Source organism: Rhinolophus sinicus, linkage group LG07, assembly GCF_036562045.2.
Source record: "Rhinolophus sinicus isolate RSC01 linkage group LG07, ASM3656204v1, whole genome shotgun sequence".
Taxonomy (NCBI): Eukaryota; Metazoa; Chordata; class Mammalia; order Chiroptera; family Rhinolophidae; genus Rhinolophus; species Rhinolophus sinicus.
In genome coordinates this window covers 102,712,307-102,730,676 of record NC_133757.1, presented here as the reverse complement: position 1 = coordinate 102,730,676, position 18,370 = coordinate 102,712,307, and the positions used below count along the sequence as shown (strand labels likewise).

The following is an 18,370-nucleotide window of genomic DNA, read 5'->3' as shown; positions in this document are numbered from 1 at the left end:
TTCCACAATAGATTTTACATGGCCTTTTGGTGGAAATAATACTGTGATGTCTGAAGGAATAAAGTAAATTCCTATTCACTTTCTAAATTCAACTCAACACCAATTCCTGCTAATTCCACTCTGTTCTATCTTACAGGCTTCAGCAGAGTAGACTAAATTATTTAGCTATATTCTTTGTAAGCACATACCTAGTTGAACAACCAAGTGAAGGAGGAGGGCTATTAAACATTCTCTGCTTCCCAAGACCCCAGGCCATGGCCCTAGGGACAATAATTCCACTTTTCCTCCAGACAAACTCCTATCCAGTGTGTAAGCAATTTTCAGATATTTCTGTAAAAACTGAAAGGCAATCTGAGGGGTCTAGGATGTGGTTTGGATGATTTCCCCATTCTCTTATAACATAGCATTTTCATATTATTTATCCTTCTGTGAAACTGCATTAAACATTATAATTCATTATAAAGTCATAATGTCAGGATTTTAGCGTGGATCACAAGCTTCACAATTATAATCAATTATAAACACCTTCATTTCTTTTGGTGAGGGAGTTGACATGTATACATGTTACATCTTTTTTTACTGTTTGTTTGTTTTTTCATATTACACCATTAGTCAGTGGTAGAGCCAAGACTAGAAATAAACTTTCTGACTTTGAATTACTTTGGTGAATTAGACATAAATGGGCCATTTTCAGGGTAACATCATGGAAAATGCTGTCTGCAGGTACAGTTGATAGTGCATAGCAGGGTGGACTAAAGACAGGGTGATGGAGCTTCTGCCTTGCTCGACGGTCTTCCATAGAACTTAGACCTATAAAAAATGTTTGCTAGAAACAATATTTTATCACTGACAATTTTGAAATTGTGGGCACATTATTATTATTGTTAAGACAAAGCACCCCAAGGTGGATGACTCCCAGGGCCCTGTAATCGGTATGCCTCAGGTAAACAGTCAATTATTCATGTCCATTTAAGTTCTAAGACAATGCAGCAGCCTATGTGCTGGTAACTATTAGATGAGATTTAGGCCGGAAGAACTGTAAAGGTGGGATGGAAATTGGGTTTGAGCATGGACTCTGTCTCTGTTACATAATGATTTTCTTTCCCTAGAGACATTCAAGTTTAGTTTTTTGGCTTAGATGTTCTAAGAATATCCAAATCTGAGACTGAGAATAAATATTTGTGTGTTTTTTTACAAGCTTATCAATTTACATATCTTAACACTATGCCAATTGTGCTCTTGGAATAGAACAGGTACCGTGTTTCCCCAAAAATAAAACCTAACCAGAAAATAAGCCCTAGCATGATTTTTCAGGATGCTCGTAATATAAAATAAGCCCTAATGCGTCTTTTTGGAGCAAAAATTAATATAAGACCCCGTCTTATTTTAACTATCTCCCCCCCCCTTTTTTTTTTTTAAACCTGGCCTCTATTGATTTATTGAATGTTTGTTACTTTGGACACAAAAGCAGAACTGGTCAAGTCAAATGATTCAGTTTGGCAGAATACTCACTATTCTTGCAAATAAACTGTCCCCAACAAAAATCCATTCTGAGGTTTACAGAGGTTCAACTTCTGTACCAGTTGAAATACGAGCCTAGCTATCAGTACACAGAGAAGCCTGATTGGCAGCTTCAGGGTGAACAGAATAAATAAAAGACAGCAGCAGGACATCTGGGAAGGTCAATGATATCATCTATCCAGAACCAAACTTCAGTGCTTCTCAGTGTGTTTTCACAATGAGTGGCTGCCCATTTTTAGAAAATGACTTTGGGTAAGTATTTACCTTTATTCTAAGTATGGTTATACTATTAGACATGCCAAGTGTGAATAATTTCTGAATTTCAAGAGCATTGAAAACTGTCACCTTAATTCCCTTGTTTAATAATCTATTTTTTAAATTAGCAATAAGATAATTTTAATCATTCATATGATTAGTTACTGTACTTTCTCAAGATCTATTGTTTTTTTCTCCTCACTTATTTAATTTGCAGATACGCTTTTAGAAAACTATCTTTGGAAGGCAGTGAAGAAGACAAATCACAAAGTGGTGTGAATAGAGCCAGTAAAGGAGGACTTATCTATGGGAATTACCTGCATGTAAGTGGCTGAGTATGTTACAGGGTTTAGATTCCATTGTGGGGCACTAAGTTCTAAGGGATATTTTCAAGTTGTTTTGTTTTCTCAGTCATCATATAATTTTCGGGACCTAATGACATCCCTTTTTATACTTTAAGCGCTTTCAACTTTTATTAAAACAATTCAAGGGACTCATATGAAAATTAATCTCTCCAACAGAGGTACAGTACAAGCAGAGAATGCAGAATCTGGGCAGAAGAGTCTAAATGACAAGATTATTGTAGATAATTGGCAGGCATTTTACAACTTGTGTAAATAACACATGGTCACTAAATCCCAGCCTAGATAATAACAAATGATTCTTGAAAATTTTCTCTTTTAAATCCCTTATCATAAAGTAGAAATATTAAAAGCACATGTGTTGAAATCATTAATAAATATGGATTATACAAATGAGGTATTTGGAGATTATTCTGGGGTAAGTTTCAGGCTGTTTGTCTTCTATATTTTTATAAAAGTGAAATGATTAGAGCCCTAGAGCCTTCATCAATGGGTTTCTCAGGATCAGCTGATAAAGAATATTATATTAAGAGCTTAGAATAGGCTCTTTAGGGGAATGGAAGAACAGAAGATAGACAGTCAGCTAAGCGAGTTATCAAGCTTTTACCATATTCACTTCAAGAGATAGAAGAAATATGACTCCTCAGTGAGTGTAAGAGCATTTGTCATGATAGAATCCTATCAAATGTAATTTTTATTTGGAAAAAATAAAAACCATAAATTCAACTCATCCTTTACAACGAGACTCATTAATTGTTAAATAGAAAATAGAATGGATCCTGAGAATTTGAGAATTAGGACTTTTTTTAGTGTTGTATTCTACTTCTTATTAAAGTTGATAAAAACCAAGTTTTGCAATTTCAAAATCAGTTATTTAAAAAAATTAGTTGTATTGAGATATAATTGACACATAACATTTTGGAAGTTTAAAATGTACAATGTGTTGATTTGATGGATTTATATATTGCAGTGTGATTACCACTGTAGCACCTTAGCTAACACATCTATCACGTCGTATAATTACCATTTCTTTTTTTTGTAGTGAGAACATTCATGATCTACCCTTTTAGCAACTTTCAAGCACTTAATACAGTGTTATTAATTGTAATCACTATGCTAGGCATTAGATCTCCATAACTTAATTATTTTATAAGTGGACATTTGTACACAATCAGTTTTCCTATTTTCTTGTTTAAAGTTGGAAAAAATTTTGAACGCACAGGAGCTTCAAAGTGAAGTGAAAGGAAAGAAAATCCACGATGAACATCTTTTCATCATAACTCATCAAGGTAAGATTGCACAAAAGGTCAGACAATAGCTATTCCACAGGCATTTCCCATCAATAATGAGGAAAGCTATGATTCTTTTAACTGTAGGATGGTGAAAAATCAAGGAATCACCTTTGTTAGAAATGCTCTAGAATATTTTGCTGTCCAGTAAATTCTTATAGGACATTCTTCTAGGATTTTCAAGAGTCTTCATGTTACCACACCACTAATTGGATCAGGTTGAACTTTAGTTTTGTCCTAAATCCAAGGGACATTTTATCTCTTGGAATTCACAAAGAATTTGCAAGCTAAAATGTTACTATTTTTCAATCAAAAGATTAAAAAACGACTTTGAAGAAACAGGTCACTCAAATTTATTATGACTTTACATAACCCCATATAAATCTGGTACTAAACAGCAACATAAATTTTATCTAAAATGTGTGTTTATCCTCTTCAGACTTAAATCTCTGGGCAGTGGCTTTTAATGTAGGAGTCTATGACTTTGGGAGTTTAAGCAGTCCCTGAACTCTTTGAAATTGTCTGCAAAATTTCATGAAAAGATCTGTGACCCTAAAATATTAAGATTTACTCTAAGATTAGTGGTGTCATAATACTCTGGCTGACCAGGGCCCAATGACCCAATCTAGTCATTGTCCCACTTCTAGACATGTTTCCTTTCCCTACCAATTTTTTGTGTCTTTTCCTCAAATGATTGTGTGCTTCACTGACTGGCTAAAATGATCAATTCCTTTGAGAAAAAAAAAATTAAAGATGGAAAATAAATGGCTTAATGTGTTACTTGTTCTGTTTTTATGTTTGTATTTGTATTGATGGCTTACACCAAGACAAAATCAATAGGGGAGAGATCATAGAAGGATAGCACAAATTTGGAATCAGAATATCATTTAGAATCCCAACTCTACCATTGTAAATCGTGTGATCTTGATCAGCTTTCTTGACCAGTAATTCTATTTCCTCATGTGTAAAATGGAGATAATTATTGTATCTTCTCATTCACAGAGTTCTTAAGAAGATGAAATAATGTGCATTAAGCACTTAGCCCAAGCACATAATAAGCATATAAGTAATGGCAGCTATCGTCATTTGATAGGGAAACTTTCCTTCCATCCTTCAGTTACAACATATAACTTCAGTGGGTCATGGGACTAGCCACACAAAGTTAAACCTGAAAAATAGAAACACAAACTGATCAAGAAATATCTGATTTGCTCTTTGTCTAAATATGAAAATTCAATCTATGCAAATCTCCTTAAATGTAATTTAAAATATAATTTGATCTCCCTACTTAGTCAAAAAACATAGCCTTTATCCGTACAATAGCACGAAACAGAATGCAATAGACATCTCTAAGATTATTGATTTTTCTGTGCTCATCTAATGACTACACTGGGTATTTAATTTGTTTATTCATAAAATAATCACCCAGTGTTTATCTTATGTCAACACTGTGCTAGGTACTGAAGAAAATAGATGAATATGACAAAGGTTTAGATTTAGGCTATTGATAAGTTTGTCCTTCCCATAATATACTAAGCCCCTAGAAACCAAAACTCTATCAATTGGATTAGGTTGGCAAATATTGATGTTTGTTTGTAGGTGAAGCTGAGTATCATTTCTACATCTTCACATACCTCCAGTTTCCAATGGAAGTTAGAATTAGATTATGTGCTATATCCTAAAAGACCCAAATGATATATTTTTTTAGAGCAATCAGTGTAACAATAACAAACATAAAGCATATAGATAATATACCTGGCATATTAAAACATTCAATGAAAGGAGGTGATTATAAGTTGACTACTAATATTTTGGTTATAGCATAAAAATTGGGCTATATTGGTATTTATTGATTGTTAAATTACATTTGTATTTCTTTCAATGTGTTCAGCCAAACTTTCATAAAATTATGGTCAAAGAGGCTCCTCAAAACTTTGCAACTGACAATGGTTTTTCTCACTGCAGCTTATGAACTCTGGTTTAAGCAAATCCTCTGGGAATTAGATTCTGTTCGAGAGCTCTTCCAGAATGGCCATGTGAGTTATTATGTAACAATCCTGGTTTCATACTCTTTTTGGTGAATGTAGAAAATAGAATTAATGAGAAAAATTTAACACTAAATGGTGGAATTATTACGTAATGAAAAAAAAATTGTTCAGTGGACAAGAGTTTAGTCATATTTTCCCAGTGCCATTTGCTTTCCTAGGGCTATACATTGCTTTAAGGTTCCTCTCACATTTCAGTTTCAAGCACCTTGTTTAGAACTCAATGTTTTCTGGCCCTTAAGAAAAGTTGTTTTAGATGATGGCAGAATGCCAGAATAGCTCATCTAGAACCTTTAATTAAGGTATTGGAATTGTATTTCTAATGAGCGTTTGCTGTGGGAAGATAGGAACAATAATGAAGAAAGTGAAGCAGGAGGAGAAGGAGGAGGTAGGAAAAAAGCAGCAGGAGGAAGAAAAAGAGAAAAGAGTCGAGGAGGAGGGAAGGACAAGGAAGAAAAGGACAGAAAGGATCAGAGTAAGAGGAGAACAGGGCAGAGCTCCAGGTGATGGCAGAAGTCTGAGCTGCACTTTCTAACTTCCCACCTTGCTTCCTGCTCCCACATGCCTTCCAGACACAGGAGACAACCTTAGGTCTTGTATATCTGAGCCCCTGCTACAGGAGGGGTTTGGAAATAAAGAACATTTATGCGCAGACAATATTCTTCTATATATATGAATACAATTCACTTTTATGCCAATGGCAACTTGGTCCCTTAGTAAACAGCAGATTTGTTCAGGTGTTGCTTAATGCTCACCTGGAAATTTCCATGTTACCTTGACCTTTATTCCTTGAAGCAAATTTAGAGAGAAATTTGCTTTGAAATCAGTGGGTATTGTGTTCCAGAATTTACTTTTAGTTTGCTTCCATGTAATATTCTATTTTCGAAGGAAGAAAAATAATTCTGATTTTGCATTCATTCCTTGCACACAATTCAGAGCTGCCTTTAGTTTCATCTAGATTTATGGCAAGTTTTAGTTCCAATGTTTTTTTAATAAAGTAGAGATAAAAGTAATAGGAATGCATTATTATTTGTAGCCTATTTTGCATCTTTTGAAAATCAGATTTGCTTACTCAACGTGTCATTTCTTAACCATCAGGTCAGGGATGAAAGGAATATGCTTAAGGTTGTCGCTCGAATGCAGCGAGTGGTGGTGATCCTTAGACTCCTGGTAGAGCAGTTTTCCGTCTTGGAAACGATGACACCCTTGGACTTCAATGACTTCAGGTATGTACCTGTGGGTTTGTGATAATGCGGTGGGGTTTACCTTCTCATGCTGGTAGGGTAAAAGGAGTACATGTGTGTTGTACCATATGAGGAGTCTGTCCTACTGACACACACTGTCACCATCAGCACTTGGACTCTTAATCACAAAGTATTTGAGAAGTTATTAAAACATTTCATCACTCACTTTTACATACAAACATGATATGATCAGTCAATTTCAATTCATCATGGTGCCCTTTTATCCAAAAAAATTTTAGACAACTTATCAAAATGGGTAAAATGACACATACAACACGTATAACTAAATTTAGAAGAGAATTAAAAGCTGAAAATAAAAGAAAAACAGGAGTGATACATAAAGAAGTACGTCAGCAAAAGTGTCAGTATAAGTTATGGATTGATTTGTAATTTTAGTTCTACATTTCCAGGCAATCAAAGCCATATATGTATCTTTTTTCATATTAAATTTGAGAATGCATTTTCTTAGAACATTAAGTGCATTTAATGATGTAATAGGCAGTCCAACATCTTTCACAACCAAAGGAAATGTAGCAGAATTCCTTTGTGGTGGACTTAAAAAATTGAAGTCTTAGTACCAATTAGATGAAGGAAGTTTACAAAGATGTAAGAGTTTGAGTAGTGTTGTAGGGTTGGAGTATTAACATATTTTGATTGCCTATTTTGTCCTAGGCCACAGCCCTTTCATTTTACTTGTTATTGGTGCTCATAGTAATACTAGGTGGTGAGATCAAAGACAATGTCACAGAATGTAAGTTTTAGGAGGGATTGAATAATATTTATAATTTATATAGAACCTTTTAGCGCTATTAAAAAAAATATTGCTTGATCTCCACCTGTCTTTATTTTAGGAAAAAAATTAGTACACACACATACATGTATATGTGTATGTGTATGCATGGACACACATACACATATGGCATTATATAAACTATACAAACATTTTGACTTTAAATTGATGGGCAGATATCAACAATGATGTTTAAGTAACTAATTTTCCTTATTTCAGTAAGGTCCGAACCATAGGTCCAACTCATATTTCAGTTAAGTCTGAACCATAGGTCCAAGCAGTTGTCTTTGTTCTTGATGATACCTGGGAAAGTAAAACTGACAATCTCTCACAATAGAAATCACTGCAGTGATTTACAACGTCAACTCATCTCTTCCTTTTTCTTTTCTTCTCCTCCTCCATTTATTTTCAAAGAGAGTACTTATCTCCAGCCTCCGGCTTCCAGAGCTTCCAATTCCGACTATTAGAAAACAAGATAGGTGTCCTTCAGAGTTTGAGAGTCCCTTATAACAGGAGACATTATCGAGATAACTTCAAAGGAGAAGACAATGAACTGCTACTTAAGTCTGAGCAAGAAAAAACACTTCTGCAACTAGTGGAGGTACATGCTCAACTACTACTTCTAAGGTCTAACTCAATATAGCTTGTTAATTCAGTTTCTGTTAATAAGAATTATGAAACTCATATCAAAATTTGGTCACAGTCATTGTAAATAAGAACAGAAAAAAATTATAAAAATACTTAAATTCATAAATTCAACTAATTAAGATATTAAGGGCTGTTGAGAGTTAGGAAACATTTATACAAGCAACTAAATGTTAATATTTAATAACCTCCTTTTATTAAAACAATCCTTTTAAATACCCCTACTAAACAACATTTAATTAGCTGATTTTTAAACTCATTTTAAACTCAATGAGCCTTATTTTTTTGAAATATTTATTATTTGAATAGCTCCACAAGTTGCGCATTTTTCTCAATTAAACCAAATTACTAGGAGTATATATACTCTTCAGAATTTTTTCCTTCATATCTTAATTCCCCATAGGCCTATAAATAGTCTTGAGGAATTATCAATTTGTTTCTTTATAAGTAAATTTTTGAATAAGTATTACGTGGTCCTGATTTCCTTCAGAAGGCTTTTCCTTGGCAAGTTACACTTTTCTTTCAGCGAATTATACTCTGTGCACTAAACCCCTGGGTTACAATCTATATTGTAAATGTGGATTTAGATTAAGATATATTATACTATATAACAGTTTATAAAGATAGGGAAAGAAAGAATCACAAAGCTAATTTCAAACCAAAAATAGGTTAAATAACCCATGGAGTTGTATGAATTAGGTTTTATTTCTAGATTCAAAAGTCTTGTGGAATCTTAAAATAATTGAGTAGTTTATTTCAAAGTTCCTAAAGTATACCATACTCTTGCATTTAAAAGAGATCATATATTATGCATGTCATAATTCCTTCAGATCCTAAGAAATAAGTATTTTGAGAATAAACAAGAGATTTCATTAAAATAACATTTAGATATGTTCATAGATTTATGGAACAAAATTGGAATTTCTATGATAAAATATTTCTCAATAAAGAGTAAATGTTAGTAATGTGATTGCCTGAAAGATTAAGAGATGACATATAATATATTGCTATTTTTTTAATGAATAAAGAGAAAAAGAACATATTTACACAAAAAACTCATTCCATGTTTCTCAAAACTATGAAGAAAGATTTTCTGTTTAATTTTCATAAATATTAGTTACATTATATTTTACATATTTAAAATTTTACAGTATATTTACTTAAAAATAATATTTACTTAAGGCATGGCTGGAAAGAACACCAGGTTTAGAACCACATGGATTTAACTTCTGGCAAAAGTTTGAAAAAAATATTGTCAAAGGACTGGAAGAAGAATTCAAAATGATTCAGGTATTTATGATGCTATAAGTAAATATTAGTTTACTACAGAAGAAGCATTGGGAATTTTGTTTTAACAATTCTCCACTTTTCTCTTTCGTTTTTCTTATGTTCTTTTTCTTTCACAAATGTATCTTCTTGCATATATTATGATTGATTTAATTTTATTTATGTACAATAAAAATTAAATCGAGTTCATTATAGGCAAGATTTTATCTTTGATGAATAGATGGGATTAATATACCTTTCACATTTCTGTTGAAAAATTCAGATTGTGACCAATTCTAAACAGATGTAGGCTCACAAGGGGCCAACAAAATATATTTAACCATAGAATTTCCTTTTGGCTCTTATATATTTGTTGGATTCTTCCTGTTGGTTCTCAATGCTTCTTCACTTAAAATATATACTGTTGATTCCTCATTGCTTTCAAATTACAGGCCCCTCATCCTCTTTTCATGACTAAATTTCTTGATGAGTTCTTTCAATTATATGTCTTGAGAGGCTGTATCAGGTAGTGCTTAAAGCAAGGACTTTGAAGTCATAGTGCATGGATTCAAGTACCACCCCCACTTCCACTTCTTAATTGTGTGACATTGAGCTTCTGCTACTTAACCTCCCCTTGCTTCACTATCACCATTGGTAAAATAGAAAATAAGAGTATCTACCTCGGGATTATTATGAGCATTAAATTAGGTTAATATTTGTGAAGTATTTAGAGGAGTAGTTATAGTATAATTATTTCCCATCTAATCTTCAACTCAATCCAGTCAGGTTTCTGGTCCTATCATTCACAAATGGCCTTCATTTACATAAATCCAATAACTATTTTTTGTCTTCACTTTACTTGAGCTAACAGTGGCATTCAGTACTACTTATTCTTTCTTGAACATCCCCCCACCCCTTGTATTTGGTACACAACATTCTGTCTTCATCTAATTCTCTGGCCCTTATTTCTCTACCTCATTTACTGGCTCATTTCTATCTCACAGACCAATAACTGATGGGGTTTCCCAATGCACTAGCTTTGTATCTTTCTGCCATACTCTTTCACTAGATGAACTCATTTATACCCACTGCTTCAATATCTATTTGTTAAACAATAATTCTTAAACATTTACCTCTAGCATAGATATCTCCTTAAATTTTAGATCATATATTTAATGGCCTGATTTATATTTCCTTCTGGTCCTCTCAAAAACACATTGATAAAATCAAACTTAAAAAATTTCCCCTTCCATCCATTCTTGTGTCAACTTGGTCTTCAAGTTTTTCTCCCATAAACCATCTCGTGTTTCAGGTCAGACCTGTACAATTGCTCCTTGGCAATTCCCTCTTACTCAAACAGTAATTCAAGCTATCGCCAAATGCTACTAACTTAACCTTCAAAATAACTCTCAAGTATTTCTCTTTAATCTACCACCACCAATCAAGAATAAACTGCCATCATTTTTACCTGGACTAAAGTAATATCCTCTCAACTATTTTACAAGTCTCCTCAATAAGGCTCAATTCCAATTTATTCTGTAATTTGAGCAATCTTTCCACATGCAAATCTGATAACATTTTGCTTTTCCATAAAACTCTTTGATGTCTCCCCATTATTTTCAGGATAACAATGAAAATCCTTAACATAATCTTCAAGGCATTTCACAATCTCATGTGGTGGGACCACATTTAATATCCTTTAAGCTGCATTTAGTTCTTTGAATTTACCACCACAGAGTCTTTTTATGGGTATTCTCTAGGCTTGGAATGTTCTTCCCTAGAATGAAAAGGAACTCCTTTCATTCCTCAGGTCTTGGCTCAAGGAAAACTTTTTCAGGAAGGTCTTTCTTGACCTCTTTACTATTATAAGTTATCATGGCACTGAACTGTTCCTGTATTACCATTGTATGATATACCGTGGTTGGAATTTAATGCTCAGGAGATTATTTGTTCAATGTCTTCTTCCCTCTAGATAATATATTGCATAAGATCAGGGGACTCAATTTTTGCTCACAGTTTTATCTCTATCATCTTGGCATGACATTTGCTGAAAAAAATGAATAATTAATTGGCAGTAATGTGCATACAAGTTCTTACCACATAGTGTGGTTCTTCTAAGGAATTGAAGATAATTGGATTAACGGATTTTTGCTCCAGCTTAATTAATTGAGTTGTAAATAGAACATGTGTTATAGGAAGAATAAAAATTTCTTTAAATGATTCAATAGATACCAAATGAATAAAAATATAAGGGTGAAATATATATAATAAATTATATTTACAGAACATAATACTGAGTATAGAATTTCAATAGAGTTAATAATTTTCCTGTTCAGGAATTCTTGACTTTTCTGAAGTGGAATTACTTTACTTGCTGTGTTATATAGTTTCTGTCAAAAATTAGATCATTATTGATCATTTATATCCAGTTATGCCCACCTGAGTCAATTTCTCATTATATTTATGAAGAGAATATTTTAGATTAACAGATCACTTAAACTGAAATAAAAGGATAGAGTGTAGGAAGATGCCTTCTCGTAAGCGATAATTCCCAAGTTGTAAAATTAGATGAAATGGTAAATATTCCAAGCACACCTTTTCTGCACCTTGTAAGTCTACTTCTCACAAGGAATGTTTTCTAAAATAAGAATCTATTCTCTCTCATGGGAATATTAATGCAGTATTTTCTCCAAAGGCTAAGGAAGAGTCAGAGTACAAAGAGGAACAAATGGTTGAATTTCAGAAACAAAAAGATTTGTTACTCTCTTTATTTGATGAGAAACGTCATGAACACCTCCTTAATAAAGGTAGGTCATTTTATTCTGAGGATCATTTCCCTGCAGGGTACTACTGTGAGATCAAAACATCAAACCTTATTGGAGGGAAATAAAATGAAAATTGATTTTCCACTCATAGAAACAAGAATTGGGTTCATGTTATCGATGGTAACCCTACACTCAGGTTTAAATGCCCAGTTTATCTCCAAAGTCATTGCTAGAAACTTTCAGAATATGTGAGATGTGAGGGATACCAAGATCCATGGAACGTAGTTTCTCAAATAGTTCACAGAGTAATAGGGACAGAAATAAAGACAATCATGTAATTACAGATGCTACAGTGGCATTAGGAGAGGGAAGGGATAACTGCATTCATTGCAAGGGTGAGGGTGGCTTACCCAAGGACCTGTTTCTCAAGTAGAACAGGAAAGGCACACATTTAGACTTCTGCCATAATTAATATTGAACTATTATTTTCTGAAATTAATTGAACAGTACAATCAATACCTTTATTATTTAACTCTTTTATCTGTTGAAACTCATGTTTTTATTCAGAACGTTTATTATAAAGTACCTATACGTCCTGTAAATAAGCAGAGTTGAAGTAAAAATTAGTTTTTATAATACAAGTATAAGGCCTCGCAGTATATGAAATTAGCAGGAAGTACTATAAGCTTAAAGGTTGTTATACCTAGATTTTTATATAGCCTCAGTAAAGTATATCAAAATTTTATTTCCTGCAGACAGAGCAAAGCCTTTTGTTAGAGGACACATAAGAGATTTTATATAATGGATTTGCCCCTTGAATCCTAGTGATTTTAAATAATTTAAGTAATTTTAAGTGAATTAGCAAAAGTACTTTCAAATGAAACTTGGAATGAGTCTAGTTTAACTTTTTAAAAAGTAAGTCATCATACTATTGTACTTGAAAAATATATTCTGTCATGAAAGGTAAGTATTTCCTATATCAGTTTTCCTAATATGATATTTAAAGGTTTTGAGAATTTAAAATATATATATTTTAGTTTGCCTTTTAAAATCCAATACTAATGTTTCATATGATAGTTTTCCAATTTCAAGCTAAAGGATAAAAATGTTAAATTAAACTTGCATTATGTTCTAAAAACATAACACTTAATTGTTTAACGTGATGGTGCCAAAATAATATGACTACCTAAATGACCTATTAAATTAAAACTTGCTATGTATCTTGCAGGTGAAAGACGACTGTCATACAAAGCACTTCAGGGGGCCTTGATGATATATTTTTACAGGTAAAAACAAATTAGAAGTAGCAGAGTTAAAATTGAGGATTGGATATAGATAATATATCAAGTATAAAACTTATAAATTGCAACCATAGTTTTAATAAGGCATTTAGTTTTGGGGGAAATCTTAGAAAGTCATTAATTGTGAGGTTTCATGAGATTTTCTTTCTTTTAAATAGTAGCAGTATAACTTTATTTCTGTAGCTGGTTAAAAAAACACCCACAGAAATGAATCAAATATCCTTTTCATTAAATTCTGTTATGTGACATTAAGTATCCTAAAGAACCAAAGTTTAATCTGCCTCAGAAATTCAGTAATGAAATGTTTTCTGTCATTAAACAATGTTGCAGTTATTCCTGTTTTATATATGAAAAAAGAATGGATAAAGTGAAAACTGCCTTATAAACTGTTGCTCTACTTATTCAGTAATTTCAAGTAAAATTGTCTTCACTGTTTAATGCATTGAGGTGTCCCTTAAGTATCCACGTACACCTACTTCTTATGTATGGAGGTCTCATTTTTCATGTTTCATGAACTAAATGAGTCAGAACAATGGATTAACATACTAGCAAAAATACCAGTTTAAACGATGTCCTAGTTACTTGTAATTAATTTTTAATCTTTTCAAATCTGTTTCTTCAGAATGGCAACATAAACAAAATCTTCTCTGGTCCTAAACTCTTATTAAATGCATGTCACTCAAGCTTATGTATCGTAAGCAGAAATGTACTGAGAGTTGAAGGATTAGATGAAGAGAGGATACATATAGATGCATACACACACACACACACAGACACACACACACACACTCTCACTATGTATAGATAGATAGATAGATAGATAGATAGATAGATAGATAGATAGATGATACATAGAAGATAGATAGATAGATAGATAGATAGATAGATAGATAGATAGATAGATAGATAGATAGATAGATAGGAAATAAAAAGCAGCCTTTGAGTTTCTGTTTTAATATCTTTGCTTGGAAGAAGTTTTTGACTAATACTAGCTGGGAAATCTGAGATTTGTGTATGTCTGCATTTTAATGAGACTCAATGTTAAGTGTGACTCTGGCTGGTTACTTCATGTATATGACATGGACTATTCTAGACTCCTCAAACAAATGTGCAAGCTGAGTGGTAGTATCCCCATTTTTGAGATGAAGAAACTAAGACTGAGAGAATAATCCAAAGATGTCACAGCTCCTAAGAGGCGAAGTTGACAATTGTTTCCAGGGCCAACAGATGATAAAACTCATGCTTGTCCTAACACTGGGATTGCTTGAACACATTCCTCCTTCTCACTTCTCCTTTAGGGAAGAACCTAGATTCCAAGTTCCTTTTCAGTTGCTGACTTCTCTCATGGACATAGACACACTCATGACCAAATGGAGATGTAAGTCCTCCTCGCCCCCACCTCCATAATTCTTTACCCCACATCCTGTTCCTTTACCCCTTTGCTCCTCTGTCTACCCCCATTGCTGCTCTCTGTTGTCTTCCCTGTTTTGTGAGTGAGTGGCTTTTGGGAAAAAAAAAATCAGCTTGACAGTTCTCTCCTGGGGTCTACTTATTCAGTATATACAACGGGCATGGTGCCTGGAGCCCACAGTCACTTTGGGGCCCATTAAAATGTTTTAGTTGATAATCAGAAGGAAAATGTAAACTCTAGGTCCAAGGAAATATTTTAAGATATAATAGTAATTCATTCATTTTTATGCAATACAATTTTGAAATATAATTTTAATAGCGTTTTTTTTTTTGTTGTTTTGTTTGTTTTTTTGAGTCATAGTGTGGCCCTGCTCACCCTATGGTATTCACAGGCTAAATGTAAATATGGATGGAGTCAAATGCACGTAGACTGAACCAAGTGGGATGCCAGGCAACCTGCTGGTCTCATGTGGCTGTCACATGGGAACCTTCCATATGGCTAAGTGATAAGATGTGAGCCTTTTCTCAGCAGCAATAGTCATTACCAACCCCTGTTTGTAGAACATTGTGAAACTAATGGCAGAAAAATATCCATGGAGTTCTCTGTGTGTTTGCCTAGATAACCACGTGTGCCTGGTGCACAGAATGCTAGGCAGCAAAGCTGGCACCGGAGGGTCCTCAGGCTACCAGTACCTGCGCTCAACAGTGAGGTAAGATGGGGCAAAGTCACCTTTTTATCTTGGTGGAAGTCAGCAAGTTTTTGTTTCTCCACATATATGAGTATGTGCATTAGCTACGGAAAGTCATTTATACTTGCTCCCATGTGACTGCTGACAACACATTTGTAGTTAGATTAAGGTATTCCTATTAGAACATTTCGAGCTCATTGTAAACAACATAATTTCTGGAAGTTCATCATTTTGAGCCTATGGAGAAAGGGGCATGGTACCAATGGCTGCATGACCTGTGAGGACATGAAGGAGTTAATCTAGGTAGAAAAAATTCAACTGATTCTGGCTCAGGTTTGGACTAGACCAAAACAGTCATCATTAAGTCCACTAATGTCCTCTCAGTGAGATGAATGACACCGCTGAAAAAAAGGCTTCTCGTTTCCTGACATGATTCTATTTTATAAGAACGACTTCCATCTACTCCAGGAGTGCCCTTTTCATATTTTTACAAGAAAAAGGTCATCATTTATTGAGCACTTAAAACATATCTAGGACATCCATGTTCTTATTTAATATTCACAGCATTGCAGGTAGATGGATATAGAGAGACATACATCTGAAAACTGGGAAACTTGCAAGGCCCCTTGAGAAAGGTGAATCAGCTCAAAATATATTAGATATTCACATTTAGTCTCTGAAATTCTTTATAGTACATTTTCATCCCTACTCTTACCACCCGATTAATTAAATTATAAAATGCACAGGTTCAGTTTTTCATCATTTTTATATTTTCACTTTCCCTGGAAAGAAACCCTAGATTGAATGATTTAGAAAATTCATCGATTTGGATTTTCAGAATCATTACATATTTTCTTTTTCCCTGGAAATAAATTCTGTTAAGCATGAAAGAGTGATTGTATAAAATGAGCACACACATCAGTGGGTGGTGAATAATTAACACTAACAGCGTATCTAGTGTGTCATTATCTCATAGAATTTTCACAAAGGCCTGAACAGAGGAATGGATTGATTGTAGTTTTTACTTTACAGAGTTAGAAACCGAGACACTGAGGTTTAGATGACTAGTCCAAGGTCACATGAGTTGCAAATGACAGAACAGAATTTGAACACAAATTTGACGTCAAAGGCAAATGCTCTTCTGCTATAAAACTGCAATAGTTAAAATAGCTAACAATAGCTAACAATAGGTAACACAAAAACAACTTTAAGTGTTAAAACCACTCTTACAGACATTTATTATGAATCTAAGATGGCATCTTGAGTTATTCATCCATTCATGTCAGTTACTTGGCAGCTATTTACAGGTGGGAAATATTTTCTAGCAAACTAAAAATTTTGGATGCTTTAAATTTATTCTGTTGCATACTGTCCTTTAAAAGTCAAAAATAAAAACATACCCTTCCTTCTCTTTATAAAGGTAGCATAACAATGAGATTCTAGTTTTTAACCTGAACCAGCCTGGACAAAATCAATGAAACACATAATACTGTTACATAGGCATGAACTTTGGATACAGAATACAAATGAAGTGCTATTAATATTAATACTTACTAAAATACATGCAACAATATGTAATGTATAATGTTAAATACTAATTATTGCAAAATTATCATTACCTGAGAAATACATTTTCATAGAAAAATTTTAGATATTTCATGTCAATAAATCTAAAACATCTCTATATGTGTGCTTTTTCCAGTGACAGGTACAAGGTATTTGTAGATTTATTTAATATTTCAACATATCTGGTTCCCCGACACTGGATACCAAAGATGAACCCAATTATTCATAAATTCCTTTACACGGCTGAATATTGTGACAGCTCTTACTTCAGCAGTGAAGAATCAGATTAAAATCATCTACGAAAATCTATGAAGACCACTGAGTTCTCTGTTTTGTTTTCTATGAATTTTCATGACTGCACAGAGTCCTAATGTAATATATGTATATACATAGTTAAGTACTGTAGTGCTCTGATTCAATCCTGGAAATAATTTTACTTCATTTATTGTGATGATATAAGATTAAGCATTTTTGTGATAAGACATTAAAACATTCATTCAGTTAAATTGTAATATTGTACATAGGGTGTTTTGCTATAAAAAAATTGATGTCACCTGATACCTTAATGTAACCATTTAACATAATCATTATTTCATTGTTTCATACTTTATAAGCTTGTAAACTTCAGCTATTTCAAATACATTATGCAATAAAATGTGACATTCTGTACAAAGATTTATTTGATCGAACATTTTTTTAACCAATAAAAATTAGTCTTGCTGTAATATATTGTGTTGGAAACATGGCGTGTATTTGTTAGGACTCTTGGTGACTAGTGGCAGAAATCTATGTGAAGCTTGCCTGAAGGGGATTTACTGGACAATTATTCCACTCGCTGGAAGAACTGAGACGAGCCTGGGGAACTCTTAAGGTCACAGGGATGGATCAGTTTCTGGAGTATTATGTTCCTGGCCCACTTTGAGGATCCTGTGTGTCTCATCTCTTCTTCTCTGTAGGTGTTGGCTTTATTCTTCCCTCATGGAGACCCACTCCTCCCTTAGGCGAGGTCCCAGCTTTGAGCACCTCCATACTCCCAGAAGGGCAAAGGTTCTCCTCCCAGCTCCAATGCTTATGGTCTGGGAGGTAAAGTTAACTCTAATACACAACAGGATGGAGAGAGGAATGAGTAATAGTTCCCTCAAGTGAAGAATGTTCTTTCCAGAGGAAAGGAGAGGTAAACAGGTTAAACAATGACCCACTTTATTTCTAATAAAAACTATTA

At 33.6% G+C, this 18,370-nt stretch overlaps 1 protein-coding gene across 1 annotated transcript; it reads left to right on the top strand.

Annotated features, from left to right (window-relative positions):
* Window positions 1-1,590: 1,590 nt before the first annotated feature.
* TDO2 (tryptophan 2,3-dioxygenase) lies at window positions 1,591-17,873 on the top strand. The gene is made up of 12 exons (XM_019733180.2): window positions 1,591-1,773; window positions 1,994-2,099; window positions 3,337-3,427; window positions 5,393-5,463; window positions 6,571-6,698; window positions 7,921-8,107; window positions 9,334-9,441; window positions 12,113-12,224; window positions 13,411-13,468; window positions 14,782-14,861; window positions 15,513-15,603; window positions 17,285-17,873. Exons 1-12 carry the CDS (start codon window positions 1,739-1,741, stop codon window positions 17,436-17,438), a joined length of 1,221 nt encoding a protein of 406 aa, XP_019588739.2. The 5' UTR covers window positions 1,591-1,738; the 3' UTR covers window positions 17,439-17,873.
* Window positions 17,874-18,370: the final 497 nt, after the last annotated feature.

Bases quoted from the DNA above. Each gene is read 5' to 3' on its own strand.
- TDO2 (XM_019733180.2), top strand. From the start codon at position 1,739: ATGAGTGGCTGCCCATTTTTAGAAAATGACTTTGG. The intron at 3,428-5,392 runs GTAAGATTGCAC...TTCTCACTGCAG, and splicing joins TTTCATCATAACTCATCAAG to CTTATGAACTCTGGTTTAAG. The intron at 15,604-17,284 runs GTAAGATGGGGC...TGCTTTTTCCAG, and splicing joins TACCTGCGCTCAACAGTGAG to TGACAGGTACAAGGTATTTG.